The following is a 20,975-nucleotide window of genomic DNA, read 5'->3' on the forward strand; positions in this document are numbered from 1 at the left end:
AGAATCAGGACGGCCATTGGTGTAATTTCCAGTCCAAAAGTCAGCAGGCTCAAGATTCATGAAGAGCCAATGTGTTAGTCTGAGTTCACATGCTGGAAAAGACCTACATCCCTTTTCAAGTAGTCAGGCAAGAAGAGTTCCCTCTTACTCAGACTTTTTGTTTTCCTCAGGCCTTCAACTGATTGGATGAGGCCCACCCACATGGAGGGCGAAAGGAGGCGATCTGCTTTACTCAGTCCACTGATTAAAATATTAATCTCATCCAAAAAATCCTCACAGACACACCTAGAATAACACTTGACCAAACATCTGGGCACCCATGACCCAGAATGATATGTAAATTTAATCATCACAATTTGCAATATTAACATTTTTTCTCCATCATCTTCTTAGGTCTAAGCAATCAACAAAACAATAAAACAAGCCCTGAGTTGTAATGTTTGCTGAGTTCTATGGTCTAAAAACTCCCACCACAGTCAAGTTCAAGCCACCAACATGCCAATGGACATGGACTGGGAAGAGATGCTCCGTAGTAGACCATCTTAAAGGATTGCAACAATAAAAATACAAAAGCTAAAAATAACCTCAAGCGTATATAGATAATAGTAAAATGTAGTAATTAGAAACTGATGAGTTTTGAGTATATATTACCTTTGTTTTTAATATAATACTTAATTGTGACTTCATGTAATTTAATGTTTACTACTAGAGATGTTTAATAGCCAGTTTACAAAATTCCTGAAAATGTAACCATCAGCTCTGGTGAGTAAGAAATGGTTAGTTCCAGCACACCTTGAGAAATGCCTTGTGTAAACCCTGAACCAGGGTTCATCTGGTCCCCTACCTTCTTCCTGAAAAGGCTGACCAATTTCTGACCAAAGTTTACTGAAGACGAGAACAGAAACAATCTCACTATTCTTGGTATTATCTTTCCTCTGAAGTACTCAGATCTCTTTACACCCTTAGTGAATTACTACATTTACATATTTCAACCTGTAATAACAAGTCATAAAATTATCCGTCTGTGGCATGGCAAAATGTAGGTGGAGGCAGCCAAGGGACTTGCTGGCGCTTCCCGTGGGTTTGGTTGATGGCCTAGCACAGGGGGCTGCCACGACACAGATGACCAGTCTGGATAATTCTGCCACAATTATCTGAGAAATCCTGACAAAGCCAGAATTAGGGTTTGAGTCCTGCAGATAATTATAGCCATGGACAAGGAGACATAGGAAATCAGTGAGGAATGGTCCCCTTGACTTTCTGTCTAGTGATTTACCTACCATACCCACTCTGCTGCTAAATAATGAGTTGCTTAATGCCTGTCAAGTAATTTTAAGTTATAAATCACCAAATACAAGGCATCATTAACGTCTATTTGAAACTGCACAGAGAAATTTTTAGTAGGCAGTATATGAGTCCCTTAGTAGAGCCAAGAGTCCATGTCTGTACATTTTCTCGTCTTCTTTTTAAAAAATCAGGTATGGCAAGATGTTTTAACAAATCTCAGATGACTGGGATCTCTGTTCTTAGATGATCTAAGATCGCCGTCCCCAGCAATACCATGCCGAGGGGCAATTTGATCAGATTCTTTATTAACATGTGGATCACAAATGAAGCTGAAGAATTCATTTCAGCCTGTGAGTTACCACCACCCATTCCCGTCCCCCCCCCCCCCCCGCCCCCAGCATTTCACCACCTGAGATGAAATGGTGTGTCATCCCAAGAGAGGAACAAGGTCCCGATTTAGTCAAATGTCACGTACACCACCACGGTGTGCGCAATTTAAAAAAGAAGAAATGAAGCTTATTTATTTCTAAAATAAATAACCCATAAATATCAAGGCACTGGAAGGCAATGAATTGTTAACATTTAAGGGAGCTTGGGTGTCTCTGTGATCAGGGTGACTGAGTGGGACTTGGCTTTCATTTACAAATAAATTTAGGAAAACAGATTCAGCGTTGCTACCATGGCTGGAAATGGCTTGGGCAAATTTGACCCACCTTCCCTGAGAATACCTAATTAATCTCAGACCTGGGAGGAAAAATCAAGATTAAGATAGGAAGTCTCCATCTGCACTTTGGGCAGAGGAACCTGGGGCCTCGGCGTCCGCAAAGGGCATCCCATGACCCCTCCCTGGGGCATCTTCTCCGAGGGAGGGCCTTGCTGCTCCCTTGGCTTTGGCCTCGAGTGCAGGAGAAAGCGGTACCCGGCTCCCTACCGACCTTCCCGCCCGCTCCCAGGTGCAGCCCCACGCCCCCCGCAGCCCGGGAGACCAGCCACAAATCGGAGCCCCACATTGAAGATGTAGCTCAACCTTTGACCACTAGAGGTCCCCTGGAAAGCAATGACCCGTATAACCCGGTTTATCTTCCTCCAACCCAATAGACTTGTTGCACTGAGTCTTGGCGAGCCAGCTCTGCGGGAGGCCGCCTTATTAATAACGCCACCCACCCCCAGCGCCGACGGCGGCGCCAGCCGTGGAGGGGGGAGGGGACGAGGCGGTGGCTGACCCTCAGACGGGGCTGCAGTTCCCATCCACGATCCAGTCTGCAGACTCCGGGGCTCCCCCCACCCCGGACCCCACTTCCTGACCAAGCAAGACGGGAGAGCCCCTAAGTCGAGGCGCCCAGGTGGGCAGCGCGGAGTCCCAGGGACTTCCAGCCCGCGATGGGCTAGCCCAGGGACCGGGGCTGCAGAATCACCCAGCATCAGGGCCACCAGCAGGCCGGGACCCACCCTCCCCCGGCGTCGCCCCCACTCTTTCCTCCCCGCCCCCCTTCATCTCCTCCCTCTGCCTCGGGATCGCCCAAGTGGCCCCGAGTTGAGCCGGTGGAAGGAGATTAGGGAACCATTCACCGTCCCTGTTCTGATCCGGGCGGTATTTTCTGCAAAAAATTAGCGGCTTCTAGCTGGAAGAGGAAAGGAAAAAAGGAGGGGGCAGCCGAGGGGGAGCTGGAAAGGAAACAGCCAGGTTGAATTCCCAGTCTTTATCAAGCAATTCGCTCACCAGTGAAAGAAAGCTGCAGTGGCAGATTCGAGCCACATGCGGTAGTGTGTAGCAATTAGTAGATAAAATGCTGACTAAAGTGCTAAAACATGAAGTATTATTGTAGCCAAGGTCAAAAATGCTTCAGTTGTCTTTTGCAATTTGGGGGAGGGGGAGGCCCAGAGGTGCGCGGAGAGGGTTGAATTTTCGAAATGGTTGCCTTCTTTCTTCAAACTGTACTTTTTTTTTTTTTTATGATCCTGTTTATTATAGCCCAAGCTGCCTAATTATGTCACTGCTGGTTTTTGCAACTAACTTAATCCTCCTGATCCTTTATGAAACGATTCACAGGCACTGAAAAAATGTGTCTACTGCTGCCCCCACCCCCTTGAGGGGGTGAGATTTAAAAAAAAATTTTTTTTTTTTTTTTTACCTCTTAAATAAACCAAAGAAAACAGAGTTGGATTGGGGGGGGGGGGCTAGTAAAGCAGCAAGAATATAGATGTGTGGGTATAGTATAGTATAAGAAAGAACCCAGAAATAGGGGGTCATATAAACATATACTGCTTTCTTTCCCACTCCTCTTTTATACACAGTGAGTCCCAGCTACAAGCTTTTTTAATAGATAAATAAAGCAGTTGCTTTCATGATTATAACTGTCCTGAATGGATTGTCTTCTTACAACATTCAATCTGTTTATGAGTATTTACTTTACATTAGCCCAAGGACCCTGCACTGCAGGAGTTTGCCTCTATTCCCCTGGGTGTCGGTGTCTCAAGTCTTACATCTGCTCTGTGATTGATGGAGCCTTGAATCCACGTTATTACTCTCTCACAAGCAGAAATCAAACAGGCTATTAACTACATTACTTCAAAGAACTGTTTCAATACAATCTCCTTATCTTAATTGAAACTTTCTTTGTATGGATAGTTGCTACACAGATAATTTACAGGTGCCTATCAAGCATCATATTAAAGAGGTAAAACAGAGGATATTTTTTGGTTTTTGTTGTTTTTGTTTTGATTTTTTTTCTTTTTTGTAAACACACACCACTGTGATCTGTGATTTTAAGCGCCATTTACAGGATTGGACCAGGGGTTTGATTTATTAGATTTTATTATGTTCGTGGGGGTGGTAGTGGTGGTGCTGTAAAAAAGAGGGAAGATACTCCAGTGATACAGTTTTGAAATTTAACATTCATCTGATTACAAGACTGCAGATATTCAAAAATATTCAGACCTAGATCCCTGCAATTGTTAACATCTGAAAAACCTTATCGGGAGTTTACGAGAAGAGAGATTACGCAGCATGCAGCCTAGTTCAGCGCCTACCTTGAAGAGACATAGAAACAGGGTTTCTAATTAGATGAAGTCCCTCACAGACACTTAAAGACTTAGAGCACCAAAACCAGCAGAAGTTGCTTAGATGCTCTAAAGAGCTGTGTATTTTTTAAGAGAGAGATTTAATATACAATCCAGGGATACCCTCAGGCATACTGTTGAGGTTTCCTGCATAAATGCTGCTGCATTGGTCATACAGGAAACTGACTCAGAGTCGATCTCAAATATGATCTTGTCAAAATACTGCAACTCAAGTTTTTAAATATAGGATGTCTTGAACTGGATGTATATATTTACGCTAACAGGATAGAGACTAACTGAAGCCTTAGGCATCTCTCCTGTATTTAAAAAAAAAAAAAAAAACTTAAAATGCCCTTCAGTCAAGTCCATTCATATGTAAAAAAATGAACAAAATGGGTTATTCTAATCAAACGTCTGCAGTATGCATCCTAAAGTTAAAGAGAGAGAGAGAGAAAGCAGGGGAGAGCTGTAATTTCTCTTTGTAACCCATGTTTATAAAATAGAAAGATCAGATGAAATTTCAAGGAAGATAATTAAAGAGTGATGTGCAAGTCATAATTTGGCTAATGCAAAGATGGGAGACTGTGAATTGTTACATTGTCCTCCTTCATTGTGCGGAGTTGTGATATTACTTTAAATTATTAAAATAGTTTTCATCTTTAAGAATACCGGCTCTTTGGCATGAGCTTTTATTACTTATTGTAATTGGAGGATCTGCCATTTTCTTTCGTTTATCTCTGTGTGTATAGAAACGAGATAGATCTTGCCTTTTATTACTTCCCCATGTTCTGAATCAAAAATGTGGTTTAGATAATGTTAAGTGCCCTAATTCTTACTGCAGCGGACGCAGACGTTATGAAAAGGCATAAAAAATACACACAGAGGGTCTTTCCACCTCAAGTCACTGAATATGAGGCATTTGTGCTCTGCCGGGTTTATTAACTTCAGCCATGTGAATATAATTTTCATTAAAGTAATCCTGTTTCAACTAGATGCTGTGACTAGAGGTGAAACGTTGCGAAAGCGTTAAAAATAGCTTACTAGTAATTTCAACATCCTGTAATTTTATCACAGATCAAGTTTCAACTGTCATACTATACAGACCTTATTCCCCATATAGTACATGTTTACTTTTTTAGCATGCCAGACCCACTTTAGAAAGATTGGTGCCAATATAATAAGATCGGGGCGGGGGGGGGGCGGGAGGTGCTGGAAGGAGTGGGAGGAGAACGGGGAAGGGGGTGGGGAGCGTGGGGGAAGCGAGTACACCATTTTACATCAACACTGCGAAAATGCAATCTAGCCTGGCGGAGGACGGGCAGCTGGGTCGGGGCGAGCGAGGGCTTTGCAGTCTCTGCCTGTTCCTTGTTCTGTCGCTCTTAAGTTTCTCTGTGTTTGCATAATAGCCGTGCATGCAAACCTCGCAATGCTCCAGGGCTCCGGAACAATAAATATACACATTTAAAACCTTTATTGTCTTACGGTTCGTGCCCCCGGTTTTCAACAGCTTAATTTCTGGTTGTATTTAACTAGTTTGCAAATGGATTTTTTGCAGTTTCAAACTATTATGAGGAAGCTCCCCTCCCTTTTTTTTTTTTTTTTTTTTGGCGGGGGAGGGGGTGGGGGTGGGGTAGGAGTCGGTATATTATTCCTGTAGCGCTGGGTTATATAAACACATTATCATTTGAGAGCGCCCTTGGCGTCCATCAGCATTGTAAACACGTACTAGTGTATATACTTCAAAATTAAAGAATGCACACGCAGAACCGGGAGCCTGAATTCATATTCCGAGCAGACTCGCTGCTCGCATTTATTGATTTATCATGCATCGTTTATTGTTCCAGTCCCTAAATGCAGTCACTGTCCGTTCAATATTGTTTGCAAAATCCTGAGATGTGTGTGCACTGCTCACTTGTCTTTCTGGGTTTTTTTTTTTTTTTTTTTGCTGAGTATTTTTTTTGCGAAGCGAACAAATGCGTTAATATTTATATGTTTATATAATCGATAACCCACTTTTCCCTTCCATGTAAATAGGCATCAAAAGATAATTTAACAGATTAGTTCTCGAAAACATGGCAGTGAGGAAGCGTAATTTAACTATCAAACAAATCTACATGTCTAATAACAGCAAATCTGCTAAGGAGCATTAGAAAGAGGAGCAGCGCCCCGGAATCTCTGCAGGAAATGTTCTTTATATTAGACATATACAAGCAGGTCCTGTCAGATGCACAGCGGAGCTCGCTAGCTCTCGCCTCCTCCAAAAATCTCATTAGACGACACCCCTAGACAAGGGAGATTGGGAAGAGGGAGATCTCATCTTCACACAGTTTTAGGGTGGATTTTATTTTTACAAGTCTTCCTATCTGGTTTTTGCCTTGATCCATCCGCTTCCCGCCGAGATCGGACGGAACCTTTCTTCCGATTATGAATTTGATCATCCCACATTTGGAAGGAAACCGACACAGTTTTGACAGGAGCTGAAAATTGAGTCGTCAGAGAAATATTAGGACATATTTTCAATCATTTTGGTGCCGAAGGGGAGGCAAGAGCTCAGTTTTATATTGAGACATTACGCCAGCTGAAGGCAGAGAATGTTTTTCCCTGCCAGGACCTGATGCAATCCATTCAAGCCAACAAGTTTGGAGAGAATGTTGAGTTCAATCAATTCAGAACGTCGAGATGGAGCCCAACTCACTCCAGGTATTTCGCTCTCCTCCGCTCCTCCGATCCCGGCACCCCCCGGCACCCCCCAGCCCCCCAGCTCACCCACACCTCTGCACCCACCCACACCCCCCACAAACTTTTCACCAAACTTTTACCCTCTGCATCCCCCCAAATCATTTTTATTGTTTAAAAAAATCCCTGCACTGATCATACATACATAATGTAATTTTACCGCCTCAGATGGAGAAGTAGGGAGAGGTGGCGGTGGGGGTGCCCGGAGTTTTTTTTTTTTTTTTTAAAGGGAGGCAGAAAAATTGTGGGCTCTATTATTTTTCCACCCAGCTTTATATCTGTTGGCTCTTCTGTATTAAGAGTGTGGATGTCTGTGTGTAAATGTGTCTGGGAATAGATGTTTGTGCTCTGATGGCTACGTTATTTATTTGGTGCTTTTTTTCCCCTGCAGTGGGTCGGCTCACCGTGTGGCTTGCACGGACCTTACATTTTCTACAAGGCTTTTCAATTCCACCTTGAAGGCAAACCAAGAATTTTGTCCCTTGGCGACTTTTTCTTTGTAAGATGTACGCCAAAGGATCCGATTTGCATAGCGGAGCTCCAGCTGTTGTGGGAAGAGAGGACCAGCCGGCAACTTTTATCCAGCTCTAAACTTTATTTCCTCCCAGAAGACACTCCCCAGGGCAGAAATAGCGACCACGGCGAGGTGGTAAACTTATATCTCCCTCTCTTCTTTCTTTATTATCCCCCCCCCCCCAACACCAGTAATGCTTATTACAGGGCAAGCTTGAAAATACTGTATTCACTTCTGCAGGCGAGCAGGATCGACTCCTTTTTTAAAGGGGTAGCGCCACTAGCTGGGGCTCGAGTATTTTGCCATTGTCAGAGTTTGGCTGTCAGCTTTACAAAGAGGATCCAACTGCTGATTTTAGTCAAGATCAAATAACTTGTTCGAGAAGGGTTTTGTTCAAGGATGTGTGTGTGTGTGTGTGTGTGTGTGTGTAAGAGAGAGCGCGAGAGAGATCGTTCGCTCTCTTGCTCCTGCCGCTTGAACATCACATGCTTTATATATATATATATATATATATATATATATTTTTTTTTTTTTTTTTTTTTTTTTTTTTTTTTGCCTTTTAAGATTTTTACCTTCGCGTCTGGCTGGGTCGGGGCTGGGTGGATTTCTTTCGGTGGGTTTCGATATGGTTCACTTTTTTTTTTTTTCTTTTTTAAAGTAAGTATTTGATATGTTTAAGAGGGCGGAAATTACGAAATGGAGGCAGAGTGAGATCAAAAGCTATTGAGTTGGCAAAGACGTGTTGAATAAAGTGATAAATGACAGGTACTGGAATAATACATTCAAATAACTTGCAGATCTGCCCGGGCGGATTTCAAAGCGGTCGTGTAACCGGCACAAACACGTTAAGCATTAACAACTATCTCTCGCCCCCACCCCCTCCCCCTCGGACAAGCCATTTGATGTTCTGGGTCTCAGTTACTCCACGCCGAGGGGACGCCTTCCAGCGCGGGGTCCGGGGCGCGGGGCGCGGGGCGCGGGGCGCGGGCGGGGGGGCGTGTGCTCGGGCCCCCGCCCCGCGGGTCGCTCGGGGGAGGGCCCGGGCCGCGCCGGCACGTTCCTGGGCGGCCGCGGGGGCGCCAGCCGCGCTCCCGGGAGGACGCCCGAGGTGAGCCGCTGTCACCGGGCGCCGGCGGCCGCCTCCCTCCGGCCCTGTCATCTGGCGTGTGGCCGCAGCTCTGCGGGCTCCCGGGTCAGCCGGCCGAGCCCCGCGCCGCGGCGCCCACCGGGGGCTGTTGGGGGGAGGCTGTGCCCTCGGTGCGGCGGGGAGGGCGGGCGCGCGGCCGCCTGGCAAGGCTTTGTGTTGCCCGGGCGCGAGCAGGGGGATCAAACGGAGACTTCCGAGCGCAGCTAGCTTCGTGCCAGGCCCTCGAGCTTTCGAGGGAGCCGTACGGATCTTTTTGTTAAATGAATGGTTCCCCGCTTAACTCATCCCGGAGCGTGGAGCTGCCTGCCAGTCCTTCCAGAATTGCTTGGTCTGATGGAGTTGATTGTACTTTTGGCATCGCCCTTTCACTCCCTCTCCCCGGATCGAATTACCCATCAGTGGTCTATGCCGGTTAATTACTGGAGTTCGTCAAAACCTTCGCCCTCGGATCTGCCTCCTCGGAAATAAGCCCCGCCCTCCTCCCCGAACGTCCCCCCCCTCCGCGCCCCTCCGCGCCCCCCCGCCCCGCGCGCCCTCCCCCCGCGCCCCCCCGCCCCGCGCGCCCTCCCCCGCCAGCTCTAGGTTTTAAACGTTCCTACTTTCCGACGTCTGCCTGCAATTTTGCAAAGGTGTTGTTTGGAAATACTGTGAAAAATCCTGCAACCTACCAACAGGTTGAGCTCTTTCCCCCTCCTGAGGTCTAGCTCGGGCCCCCTCCCCCGACCCAACTTTCCTGCGCAGCTGTCTTCTTCCCCTCCCCCTCCTGATTTCTTATTATTTGCTTTTCAAATTTATTACTTCAACATGGCCTGTGATCTGGAAAAGGGAAGGATTAAATATCCAGAAAAGAGCTGGTGCCTAATAGACTTCTGACTAAACCCAGAAGGAAATTATTCAGTGTTTTATGAGATATTTTTGTGGTCACTCGCCCTTTCTCTCTCTCTCTCTCTCTCCCCCCCTCTCTTTTTAATTGAAATTGAAATATTTTTAAAGACCCCGAATTTGACCCCACTTGGTCCAGTTTTAATTTCTGTTGGCGTAATTAAATACTGAATTCTGATTTAAGAATAAAAGCAGTATTAGCCTAAGGTTGCATCTGTTAGAACTGCTGATAATGAATAGTACACAGTATTTTTAAATACACGAATTAAAAAAAATTGTTCATTAAGGGGAAATGAAAGCGAGCCGTTGTAATGATCTGTACATTTCGTCACTGCTATATGAGCCATACCTCCGAAAATTAATCTTGCCATTTAAAAGTAAACTCTAGGGGGTTTGGGGAGGGAGATGGCTCTATTTATAATCCTCAGCTGCATATACATCGTCTAATATTATGCATGATTTGTTTTTTAATGCTAACACGGCTGGTAATTAGCTGTATGATTATACTTGTATATTTCATTAGGACTTTGGCTGATGTCATTGTGAATTATTCAGCCATATTAAAACAATTTTCAATTGAGATAATGACACGCCTCAAAATTATGCAAATGCAGGCTGCATTGTGCAAAATAATTATGACAAATGTAAAGCAGGTAGAAAGTTTCCCAATGCAGATCGGTTTTCCACCCTGGTGATGTCATTTCCCCCCTGGCCTAAGTTAGTCATTCATTAGCTGAATAGCAGCAGCAGTCTTCTCTGGAGGAGAGCCTACAGAAACCAGCATTTACTGCAGGCACCTAGAGGGGGCAACAGGGTCCTCTCGTTAAGAAATTTGCTTTGTTTTCACTTACTCCATTAACTTGTTTATATACAGCGAAATGATTTTTGTTATTGATTTTAAATAGTTTTGAATGATGCATTTAGCCATTTGCAAAGTGTAACTGAAAGAGAAAGGTTTCTTGGTGATGTGCACTGTTACTTGGAGAAAATGTTCAGCACATTTAATCAGCCAGTACAGTTTATTTTAAGTAACCAAATGGAGGTTAATAATTTCTTGATTGAGCTGACATCAGCATCCATTTCCAAAGGACAGCCAGGACTCGGTATGCTTTTTTGGTTTAAGAGAACCATTCTATTTATGATCTCTTGAAATGTAAAGACGTCAGTTCCAAAAGCAGGAAAATTATCATTGTGCAAGATTAGAAATAGCGTCCCTGTGTGGTGTGCTATGATCTGCGGAGGGCCTTTTTGGGGAATGCTTTATTGATCCTTGCAGTAATTGTATGAGGCTGGATAAGGCAGGACTTTGCATGCCATTTTACAGATGGAGACAGAGGCTTAGAGAAATTATATGGTTTGTCAAAGGTCACCAGGCTAGAACCTAGGCCTTCCTAAGCTTTAGGGTTAGTTTATTTTCCCACTGAATCCTACCCCTGGCACCAGAGTTTTAACACATCATATTATATTCTAGAAGTGTGCACTAATGTGGGCAGCTCCTTGTTCATTTTAGAATCATGACTAGTCAATCCATTTTGCCAAAGGTCACCAGATTTTGGGTAGCAGAACCATTCGTCTTCTATAAAGTTCAGCAAATTCGAGCTAGTGGTATCTACCAAGAACAGTTGTGTTTTAATACCATTATTAATAATCATTAACAATGTATTATTAGTAATAATAATTGTGATAATGACTTACTGCCGCCTTTGCATACTTCCAGCGCTGGCAGCTGGCGTTGAGGAAGAGCAGTCCGGAAGGAGTCACATATTGATTCTGCAGCTTAGTATTTGTTTGACCTTGAACCAGGATGAACACTCTGAGCCTCAGTTTCCTCAGCAGCAAAATGGGGACAATAGTAAGGCTTACTGTGGGTTGTTGTGAATATCAAGAGGCACTGTATGGGCAAAAGTACTTCAAATACGGCGCAGTCCTTAAATAAGTAGAAAAGAGTGATGATTGTGGAGGCCTTTATTCTAGAAATTCTTAATTTATAAACAATAAACAGGATTACTTTTATGCCTGTGTAGAGGTTCCCAGGCCTAATCATGATACTGTCTTAAATTACCATGCAAGTGAATAGCAGGGCCATCTACAAGGAGTTAAGTGTCTTTAGTAATTACCCACAATTGCCACATTCAGCCACTACTGGCAAAGTAGGCGGGTAATTGGTTCTGTTACTGGGTAACTTCTGATTACATTCATTTTCAAATTGCCAAGCGCTTAATCTATTGGCAATATACCCTCTTAAAAGACGTGGATGTGCAGGCTTGGATTTCAGCCTGGCCGTGGGCTGGATTCTACAAGAAGCTTTACTGGTCACCCGCAACTGTGCATGTGGATGAGTAAGCTAATGATGTCAGTAAGTCAAGATCAAGCACACTGGGCACTTCAGATTCTAGCATGTAGTCAGGATTTCTACAAGTGGTTACTTATCTGGTTAAAAATGGTCAAAAACTCATATTCCAGACCCCCGTTGAAACTAACTCGATTGGAATCTCTGGAATTGGGGCCCAGGATCCTGCATTTTAAACATCGCCTCACTTTTCTAATCTATAAAATGGAAATATAGTACCTGCTCCCTAGGATTGCCTTCAGGATTAAATGAGTTGATACATGTAACGTGCTCACAACTGAGATCGGCACATAGTAGATTCTTCAATAGTGGTTGACTCATTGTTATTATCGTTAATATTCGTATTGTCGTTCTCATCGATGTTTGAGACCACGACCACTGCCTTTCCTAAAGAAAGGTTTTCTCTATGAGAGGACAGCATATAGGTGAGTTTGCTAGGACAAATTAGCCAATACAGGTCTCCCAAAATCGGGTTGGCTTTCATCCAGATGATGGGTTTAGTTATGTCACCAAAATAAAAAGCTCCCTGAAGATTTACATTTCAGTATGAAAATATGTTGTCCTCTGGATCGGCAGGATTTGTTTAAAAGATTGCCTGACTGGATCACATCTCAGGTTCATCAGACACGTTCTAAGATCTAGGAGGTGCTGCGCTGACTCTGTTGTGGCTGTGGATGAGTGGCTGGCCACTCAGTCTCTGGCCAGTATCGATGAGCTGACTTTTTTAAAAATTTCTGAGCCCTCTTCAGTGACCTCACTGGCCTTGGACAATTTCTTTAGCTTTTCTGAGCCTGAGTTTTTCCGTCTGTAAAATGGATCTAATAATGATCTCTACTTTGTCAAGAGAATTAGAAACAAGCGAAAAGGGCCTGCCACCTAGCATAGCGCTTCCTACACAAGAGCTCAGCAAATGGGGGATGCAGTTACAGCAGTTTTTGGTAGTTTTAGTAATGACCTTCCACATGGAGAAGGAGTAACTTTGCTCTAACTGGTTGGCCCTTCAGAACTAGGGTGAGAACTCATGAGCTCTCTGGAGAGAATTTAGAGGACGGTGACAGGCATCAGTGAGCTCAGGCCTAAGGGCCAAATCTGGACCTCTGTTTTTGTAAAGTTTTATTGGAACACGGTCAAACTCCTTTGTTTACGTATTGTTTATAGCTGCTCTCAGGTTACAGGGGCTGAGTTGAGTAGTTGTGACAGCGACCATATGGCCTGCACAGTGGAAATTATTTACTGTTTGGCCCTTTACAAAAGCGTTTGCTGACCCCTGGCCTATGAAGTTGATCATATAGGGAACGGGATTGTGTACTTTTTTTTTTCTCTTTCTTACATGGGTTGGAGGAAGGCCCAGTAATACTAAGAAATAATTTAACAATATCTGTCAAAAATATGTACATAAACAAATCTGTTTCAGCATTGATTCTAATGATGTTAAAATTTGAGAATCAGTAGAATATGTACTGAGTTATATTTTGTGTGGTTCACATCCTAACTCCAGCAAATGTTGGTATCCTCTATCTTGAGTTAATCAAAAACTACTTGTTGAGTGCTAACCATGTACTCAGAGCTCTGCTAGGTACAGAGATGAATGTAAAACAGTTCATGGTGTGACCCTGTTTCTCAAGAAGCTTATCAATCTTCATAGAGAGATGAGATCAACACGTTTTTAAAAATGTAAAAACAACATAAGAACGTTATATAACACGTTGGTGAATTGTGCTGACAATAAATGTGATGTGTGTTCAAAGGAAGGCTCGCTACTGTCATGAGTTTGGAAAAAGCATTTATTCAGCTCCGCAGATATTGATTGAAGGCCTACTGTGTGCTGGACGACAGGCTACAGAGATGAAGGAGAATGGCCTCAGCCCTCAAAGTGCTCATCGTTTACTCCCATGGACAGACATTGGTCACAGAAAAGCCGTCACGCTCTTTCTATACTCCTTGGTTCAAGTGGAGATTAACCAAAGTCACTATTTATAGACTTTCCTGATTCTTTCTGAAAACTGGAAAGTATTGTCTTTATCTTTGAAGCCTCTGTCACTCAGTGCGCATTTATAGAGCACCTACAGAGCCTGTTCTGGGCCCTAGGGATACAGTAGTGAACGAGATAGACAAGAATCCTGCCTTCAGGGCTCTTCCAGGGCTGTGGTTGGTTTTACCCTCCCCTGTACTCTGCACATGTGCTTTCTGTGATGGTTATCTGTGTTCTGTTCCTTTGCCTGTCCCTCCCCTCCCCCTCCTCCCCAGCCTGCTGCTGTTCTCCGGAATGGAGGGCTGTGCCTTACTCACCGCTGGGCCCCCCAAAGTATTCAGCACTGGTCACTAAGTATTTCTTGAATGACTGAATGACATCAGTCATCTAAAACGTTTTTTCCCACAGCCTGCTTTCCGTAAGGTCAGCCCGGTTTCTTCCTGGCAGAGGACCTACGACCGAGTAGTCACTCACATGTGGGCTGGCTCCAGCACACCCCACCTCACCCATTTTCTTTCTCTTCTAAAATCCACAGTTGTTGCACACCAAAGATGTGAAAAAAGTGTAAAGGGTTTTCTTGAAGAGTACTCACCAGAGAAATTGGTGCATATTTGAGAGTGATGATGAGTCTAGAGACAGCATCCCCACGTTTGAGTACTTATCCCATCTTCAGCCTTCAGCTCATAAAAAGTTGGGGCTGCGGGGTGGCAGTCTGACCAGACCCCGGCTATCGAGGGAACAATCACTCCTCCTCACCTGAGTGTGGTTGGCAGTTCCTGTGAGCCAGCATGCTGCTCGGGCCGATGGTCTTAACTAGGCCAGTGTTTGATAGTGAGTCAAGATTGTAAGCAATTAAAACCTCCCTTGACATTTAGAGTGTCAGGCACCTACTAGGAAATGTTATTTTTATGAAGTACACGAGTCCATACATGTAAATACTTCGTTATTAATTATTAATAAAGTGTACCATTGTTCCTAGTGGCATCTAGTGATACATGACTCAAGCTCATTTATCAAAGTCTAGTTTTAACCAATATCCAGAATATAATTGCTCGAATCAAATGCATTTGCTTGTCATTTTTTATAGCCAGGGTAGTTGGATATTTGCCATCCTCCACTCAGAATAATACCGTAGCTAGTGATTACCCGTTGGTTTGGCTTTTAAAGAAATTTAGAACAAATTTATCGGTTGTTGGCTTAAAGATTCATCCGCCTCCCAGAAATGTGGTCTCAGATTTCCTGCATTTCTTGAAAACTCTGCTCCAGTGCCCTCGCACAGGCACGGATGGCTTTTTCCAGCCACGCCGTGATCTCTGCCGGCTTGCAGGAGATTAGAACCCAGGCCTTGGCCTTCAGAGAGCATGGCTCACATCCTGGACTGAGAACGTCCGTATCGACAACACATTTCTGACATGCAGATGATGATTATTGCTGAAAGGATGCTTTAGAATCATGCTAATGGCATCAGTCTCCAGCACACACTTGGGTAAATTAATTCCGCTTTTAAAATCAGATGCACTGTTAGCAGTGTCAAAGATGGATATTTGACATTTATCACACTAGACGAGGACGTGTGGTTTAATTACATGAATTTTCTCTAGAATCTTTGCGGCTGTATAAAGAGACGCACAGTGGCGTGTGTCCTTGCACGAGTGACCATGAAGTTCACAGCTCTGTCCCACCCCTGTGCCACGGCGAGGAACGCAGCAGGGAGAGGCCGTGCATTACTGTTCAATCCAGTGGCCCCAGAAACGTCTTTCCCCCTTACCATACCTTTCCTTCTCGTGACTCCGAGCACACCCAGGCTGGGTAACACACCCCCTCCTCCCCGGAGCTGAGTTCCAAGCCTGATCGGTGGCACTAAACATTAAACTCTTGTCTTTGAGAATAATAGGCTTTGCTTTCTACACCCTCAAGCATGTTGAGCTACTGTGCAGGCTGGAAAATAAAAATGTTCTAATTGTGTCTTTTAAATAAGCATAGGAGTGAATTAATTAGACCATATTTTGTCTTTAGTTGCTTAGTTACACAATAGTATTCCTGAGCACGAGTAAGATAAATTGGCTCTTTTTGTGCTGCCTGTCCTTTAATCATAATTACTGTATTGCTTAGGAGAGTAAAGCATACATAGATTTTGAATTTTTTATTAATAGTCAAAAATATGCACATGATATATAAAGTATATGCTGTGCAACCTGTTTTATATGCTTTTATGTGGGAAGAAGTTTTATTGTGGTGGTAACATTTGCATTAGTTGCTCAAAGATGTAGTTCTGGGAAATACATAATTGAAATGTTTTTGAATTGCTTTTTCTGGCCTTTTCAATCTTATTCAAAATAATAGTGCCTCCAGTCCTGGAGCAGTCATTCTCATTTGATTTAACATCTTTCTTTGCACTGCATTGCGAGGCCCGGCCTTAACCCTGCAGAGCCTAGACGGGGCTCCGTGATTCGTAGGCCTCAGACATCGCACCTTATGTTTTTGGGCTGAAGCTGTTGGGGGAGGGGGTGTCCGGGACAGCGGGGCAGCACAGCACCTGCATCCCGCAGCCATGAAATGCCCTTTGCCTTTGGCACAGTCCCACGTTCCTTGCAGAAGGTTCCAGGGTTAGAGATCATTAAGAGTTTGTTCTAACCGGGGCTGGACAATGCTATATTCTTGCCTTCTGGGGTCTTGCAAAATGGGATGTGGCTCCCAAAACTTGGGTTTCTGGCCCCCTATCTACACCCACCCTCCACCGAGGAGGTAGCAAGAGCTGGACAGCTTGATATAGTTATCGAACAATGGGAGAGTCTGGCTTAAGACGTAGGATGCATGCTGGGTAAATGTATGTGAAAATTGACCCCATTGTTCTGTTGTATTTGAAAAGCAAGTAAATTATTTACAGATATTTGCTAATTAAAGCACATGTTGTTTTACCAGCACAAAAGAACACAGTATAACTGGAGACAAAGAACTAAGTGCAAATAATTTAAACTTGCTAATTCTGTGTATTTTTCTTAAGGGAGGAGTGTTTTTAAAATATGTATAAATACATACATTATAAAGTGTGCGTGTATGTATATACGGCTCTGCATGTGTGGGTTTTGGTTTGTTTTGTTTTGACACCCCCCTCCCCCATGGGGAAGCCTTACATGCTACAGGCCGGGGTATCACCCGTTACTTGTCTGTGGGCCTTCCCCAAGCCTCCTGTGGAACATGGAGGTGGAAATCATTGTGAGGGAGTACTGTCTTCCCTTTGGTCCAAGCTCTGCTTGCCGTCCTCTGGTTTGAGCTCAGCTCCGGGTACCACTGGAAAAAAAGAAACTATCCAGGTATTATACCAGAGTATAAAAACGTTCTTGCTCATTGCCTTGTTCTCTGACTTCCCTCCACGACAGGACAGGTTTGGTTGTTTTTCTTCTGTGAAAACCTGACCTTGGCGATATTCTGGTTGGAAATTGGCATTGTGGAATGAGGGCCTCTGACATGGGGTGAAGGGTTCCGATGCAGAGAAGGTTGCTGAGAACATGCTCAGATTCTCAGAGACCTTCTCCTGGCTGGAATATTGGCGTATCCATAGGTGCAGCCGGTCCCTCTGGTCTGCCGACTGCACAGACATGTTTGGTTTCAGGTGTGACTGGCTGGACATCCCTTCGGCTTTGTTGATAACGAGGATCAAGAAGACTTGCAGTGGTTATCTAAGAAAAAGACTGGGCCTGATTTGCCATGGACATTTTAATAGACTTATAGGATATTCAAGAGAGCAAGTCCAGCCCCCTCTATTTAATGGATGCAGAAAGGCCCAGAACAGTCTTAGGCCTAGAAGCCAATGCCCTCAGACACAGTGGTCTGCTGCTTTGGGGAAGATGGGCTGCTCTCTTAAGGTTCTAGTCTGAGGAAAGTTAGGCAAGTGTTTCGCATGGGTGTGTCCCGGGTGGGTCATTCTAGTGCCCTGTCTTATACCAGTAGATGGTGTCTCTGTGTGACATCACTCGTATAAAATCACTAATGGGAATACGGACATTAGTGCCAAGATACTTACCCAAGGGTCAGTGATTATGAAGAAACCAGGCTTCATGTTCACAGTCCCCTCTTTAACATCTTCTTTCCTGAAGCTAGGAGGACCCTCAGATAGTATTATTTATATTGGCTTAAGAAAAGCTTTGCTGAGATGGCATTCTTGACGGCAGGTGGAATTGGCATTTCTGCCACTATCTGATATTCGTGGATGGTTTCTTCCATTCAGAAATGTTTGTTGCATTCCTACTATGTGTCATTTCTCTCTAGTAGGGATATTATGAGTGAACACAGTGACTAGCACACAGATAAGGAATTCTGTTCTCATAGAACTTACTCATTCTCTCATAGTAAGAAGCAATTTGATTGATTTATCCAAAATGGTGGAAAATCGTCCCCATACATTTTGGTCTTGGAACCACATTCGCACTTCCTTCTTCTAAAGTTTTCTTTTTTCTATGTCTGTGCAGCGCTTCCTGTCCCCCTCTCACTTTAGAAGATATTGAGGGGCTGACAATGGGGCTTTCATTATATACTGACCAATTCTCTCTTTGAATTTTCATGAATATGGTTTCTTTTAGTCCTTTATTTATTAGTTCAGCATATGGCTTCTATCCTGCTCTCTAGGAACGTGCAGACAAATTGGTGGTTGACAGATACACAGAAGACTCAGTAATAATACTGTGCACTTGAGGAATAAAACATTTAAAAGGGTTCCTTAAATCCCCCCCACCCACCCCAAGGCAGGCGTGTGGTGTATCTCACACATTGAACAGGAGAGGAAACTCAGCCTCAAACCCAGCCCCCCCCAAGAGCAACATCTGTGTGCTGCACAGGGCCCTGGAGAGACAGAGGTAAGAAACCAGGCAGATCCTGCCTTCATGGAGCTTCCCGTCAGGTGGAGAGTGCGTAATTAATCAAACTGTCATAAGCAATAGGTCATTGTGTGGCATGGACAGTGTGACAGAGTAAAAATACAGGGACCTATGACAGGCATGCCTGGTCTTGTTGGGAAGCTCTGTGAGAGCGCTTTGGAAGAAACAACATTTGAACTCAAGTCCAGAGAGATTCTGATGAGGACTTGGGAAGAGGTTTCTTACCAAGATGTGGAGGTGGGAGCAGTGTCCCTCCAGGAAGATTTCTGGGCTAAGCCTAGTCTTGGTGAATCCAGTAAACAGGTTAGAGATGGCCACTGATGCATACCGGAGGCACCTATTGTTCTAGATGTCATTGAGACACCTAGATAGCATCTTCAGAGCTGAATTACATTGGCCACCTGTGGAGATATTGAAAACAGGGGGTCAATAAACTAAGGCCCACTGGTCAAATATGGCCAGCTGCCTGTTTTGTAAATAAAGTTTTATTGGTACACAGCCACTCCCAGTTGTCGACAAATGGTCTTGGCAGCTTTCACACTGTGGTGGCAGAGTTGAGTAGTTGTGACAGAGACCATGATGCGCTAAGCCAAATATATTTACTATCTGGCCCTGTACTAAAATGACATTAATAAAGGGGATAGTCAAACGAGATGCTTACGGCTTCACTCATGACCTTTTATTTACTCCTTACGACCGTAATACCACGAGGTGGGTTCTAGCATTGTCTCCATTTTTGCGGGAAGACAACCTGAGAGGTTAGACAGCTTGTCGAGGTTTCTAAATTCCTTCACCAGGTAAATGACAGAGACAGAATGGGGACTTGAGCTGTCTCAATTCCAAAACACAGATGGCAAATGCATTGCACTGTCCTGTTGACAAGTGGAGGAAACACAGGCGCTATGAGAAAAGGGGTCTCAAATTCACTGAGATGTTCCCCTGTGAGGTGAGGCCTTGCAATAATGGGATCCCTCTTTCAAGGTCCTATTCAAAAGCCACCTCCTCCATGACATCTTCTACTGTGTAGGGAAGAAGGGGACCTAGGGCAGGTGCACATGCGTGAGTGCCCACCGGTCCAGGTAGGCAAGACCAAGTGGAATGAGGCCATCTGAGAGAAAATATGATGCTTGAGGGAACCGGGGACATGTGACTCATACAAATATTGCTACTCCCATCCAGCTGATCATTACGGGGCGGGAATGCCATTTCATATTGCCAGGTCTTTCCACTTTTCAAGAGAAGTGTCAGAAATCTGAGTTTTTGTGTGAGTTTAGTTGGCAGTTTAGTTCAACTTTCAAAGAACACTGTGGGCCAAACAAAACCTATCCTGGGTCTAGATATGGCCCCCCATCCCCTCCCTTACCCCCAGCTGCCACCTTGCACTCTCTAGAGCAGAGCTTTGGACTATTCCATCCTTAAACCGCTCTTGTATTTGGCCCATTTTCTGCAAATAAAGCTATTGGTCCTAAAGGGACAGCAAAGAAATGAGAAGGGCAATGCCAAGTAGGCAAAGCCTTCTCCCTTCTCTCGAGCCAGAGTTCCACAGGTCTGGAGGGACAACAGGAATGGCTGTGCTGAGACAGCAGGGCTCTGTCCGGGGGCCCGCAGTTAGGCCTGAAGGCACAGGACCTGAGATGCAGAAGGAAGCGTGCGCGAGTGGGAACATGGCCTGTGGTCGTGCTGCAGGACACCTGGGGAAGGGAAGCTTGGGAGAGGCTAGAAGATCACTAACTCTCATGGATGGGGTGTTCTGAGGAATGAGGGGGACAGAGGAGGACATTCATCCTTGACAGAAGAAGCCATAGGCAGATAGAGAGGAAGGACACGACAATATTGGCTATGGTCGGCTCTGGGTGAGAGGGCAGGGATTTAGTGGAAAATAAGGTCCACTGAGGCCAGACTTTAGGGGATCTAGCAGGTCAGGCTTGTCTTGAATCTGAAGGCAATGCTGATTAGTAATTTCACCTGTGCATTTTATCTTTCCGGTAGAAATATAAACTCTTAGTCTAGAAGCTTGAGAAAACCAAATGGGCATATATACTCTGCCAGTTAGTAGCTAGAGGTCATCTTGGTCTGCTTACTTAATCTTGTTGGGATCTCAGTTTCTTTACCTGTAAAATGGGTTCATCTTGCAGGGCCGTGAATATCCAATG

The 20,975-nt window shown here is 44.5% G+C and overlaps 1 protein-coding gene across 1 annotated transcript in view; it reads left to right on the top strand.

The window, feature by feature from the left end:
• Window positions 1-6,597: 6,597 nt before the first annotated feature.
• Window positions 6,598-20,975, top strand: part of ARID5B (AT-rich interaction domain 5B) — a 174,232-nt gene continuing 159,854 nt past the window's right edge. The window contains exons 1-2 of the mRNA XM_038534033.1: window positions 6,598-7,047; window positions 7,475-7,729. Of these exons, the coding sequence (XP_038389961.1) occupies window positions 7,027-7,047; window positions 7,475-7,729 (276 nt within the window). The 5' untranslated portion in view covers window positions 6,598-7,026. The remainder of the gene's footprint in view (window positions 7,048-7,474; window positions 7,730-20,975) is intronic.

The sequence above is a fragment of the Canis lupus genome, chromosome 4 (genome assembly GCF_011100685.1).
Source record: "Canis lupus familiaris isolate Mischka breed German Shepherd chromosome 4, alternate assembly UU_Cfam_GSD_1.0, whole genome shotgun sequence".
Lineage (NCBI taxonomy): Eukaryota > Metazoa > Chordata > Mammalia > Carnivora > Canidae > Canis > Canis lupus.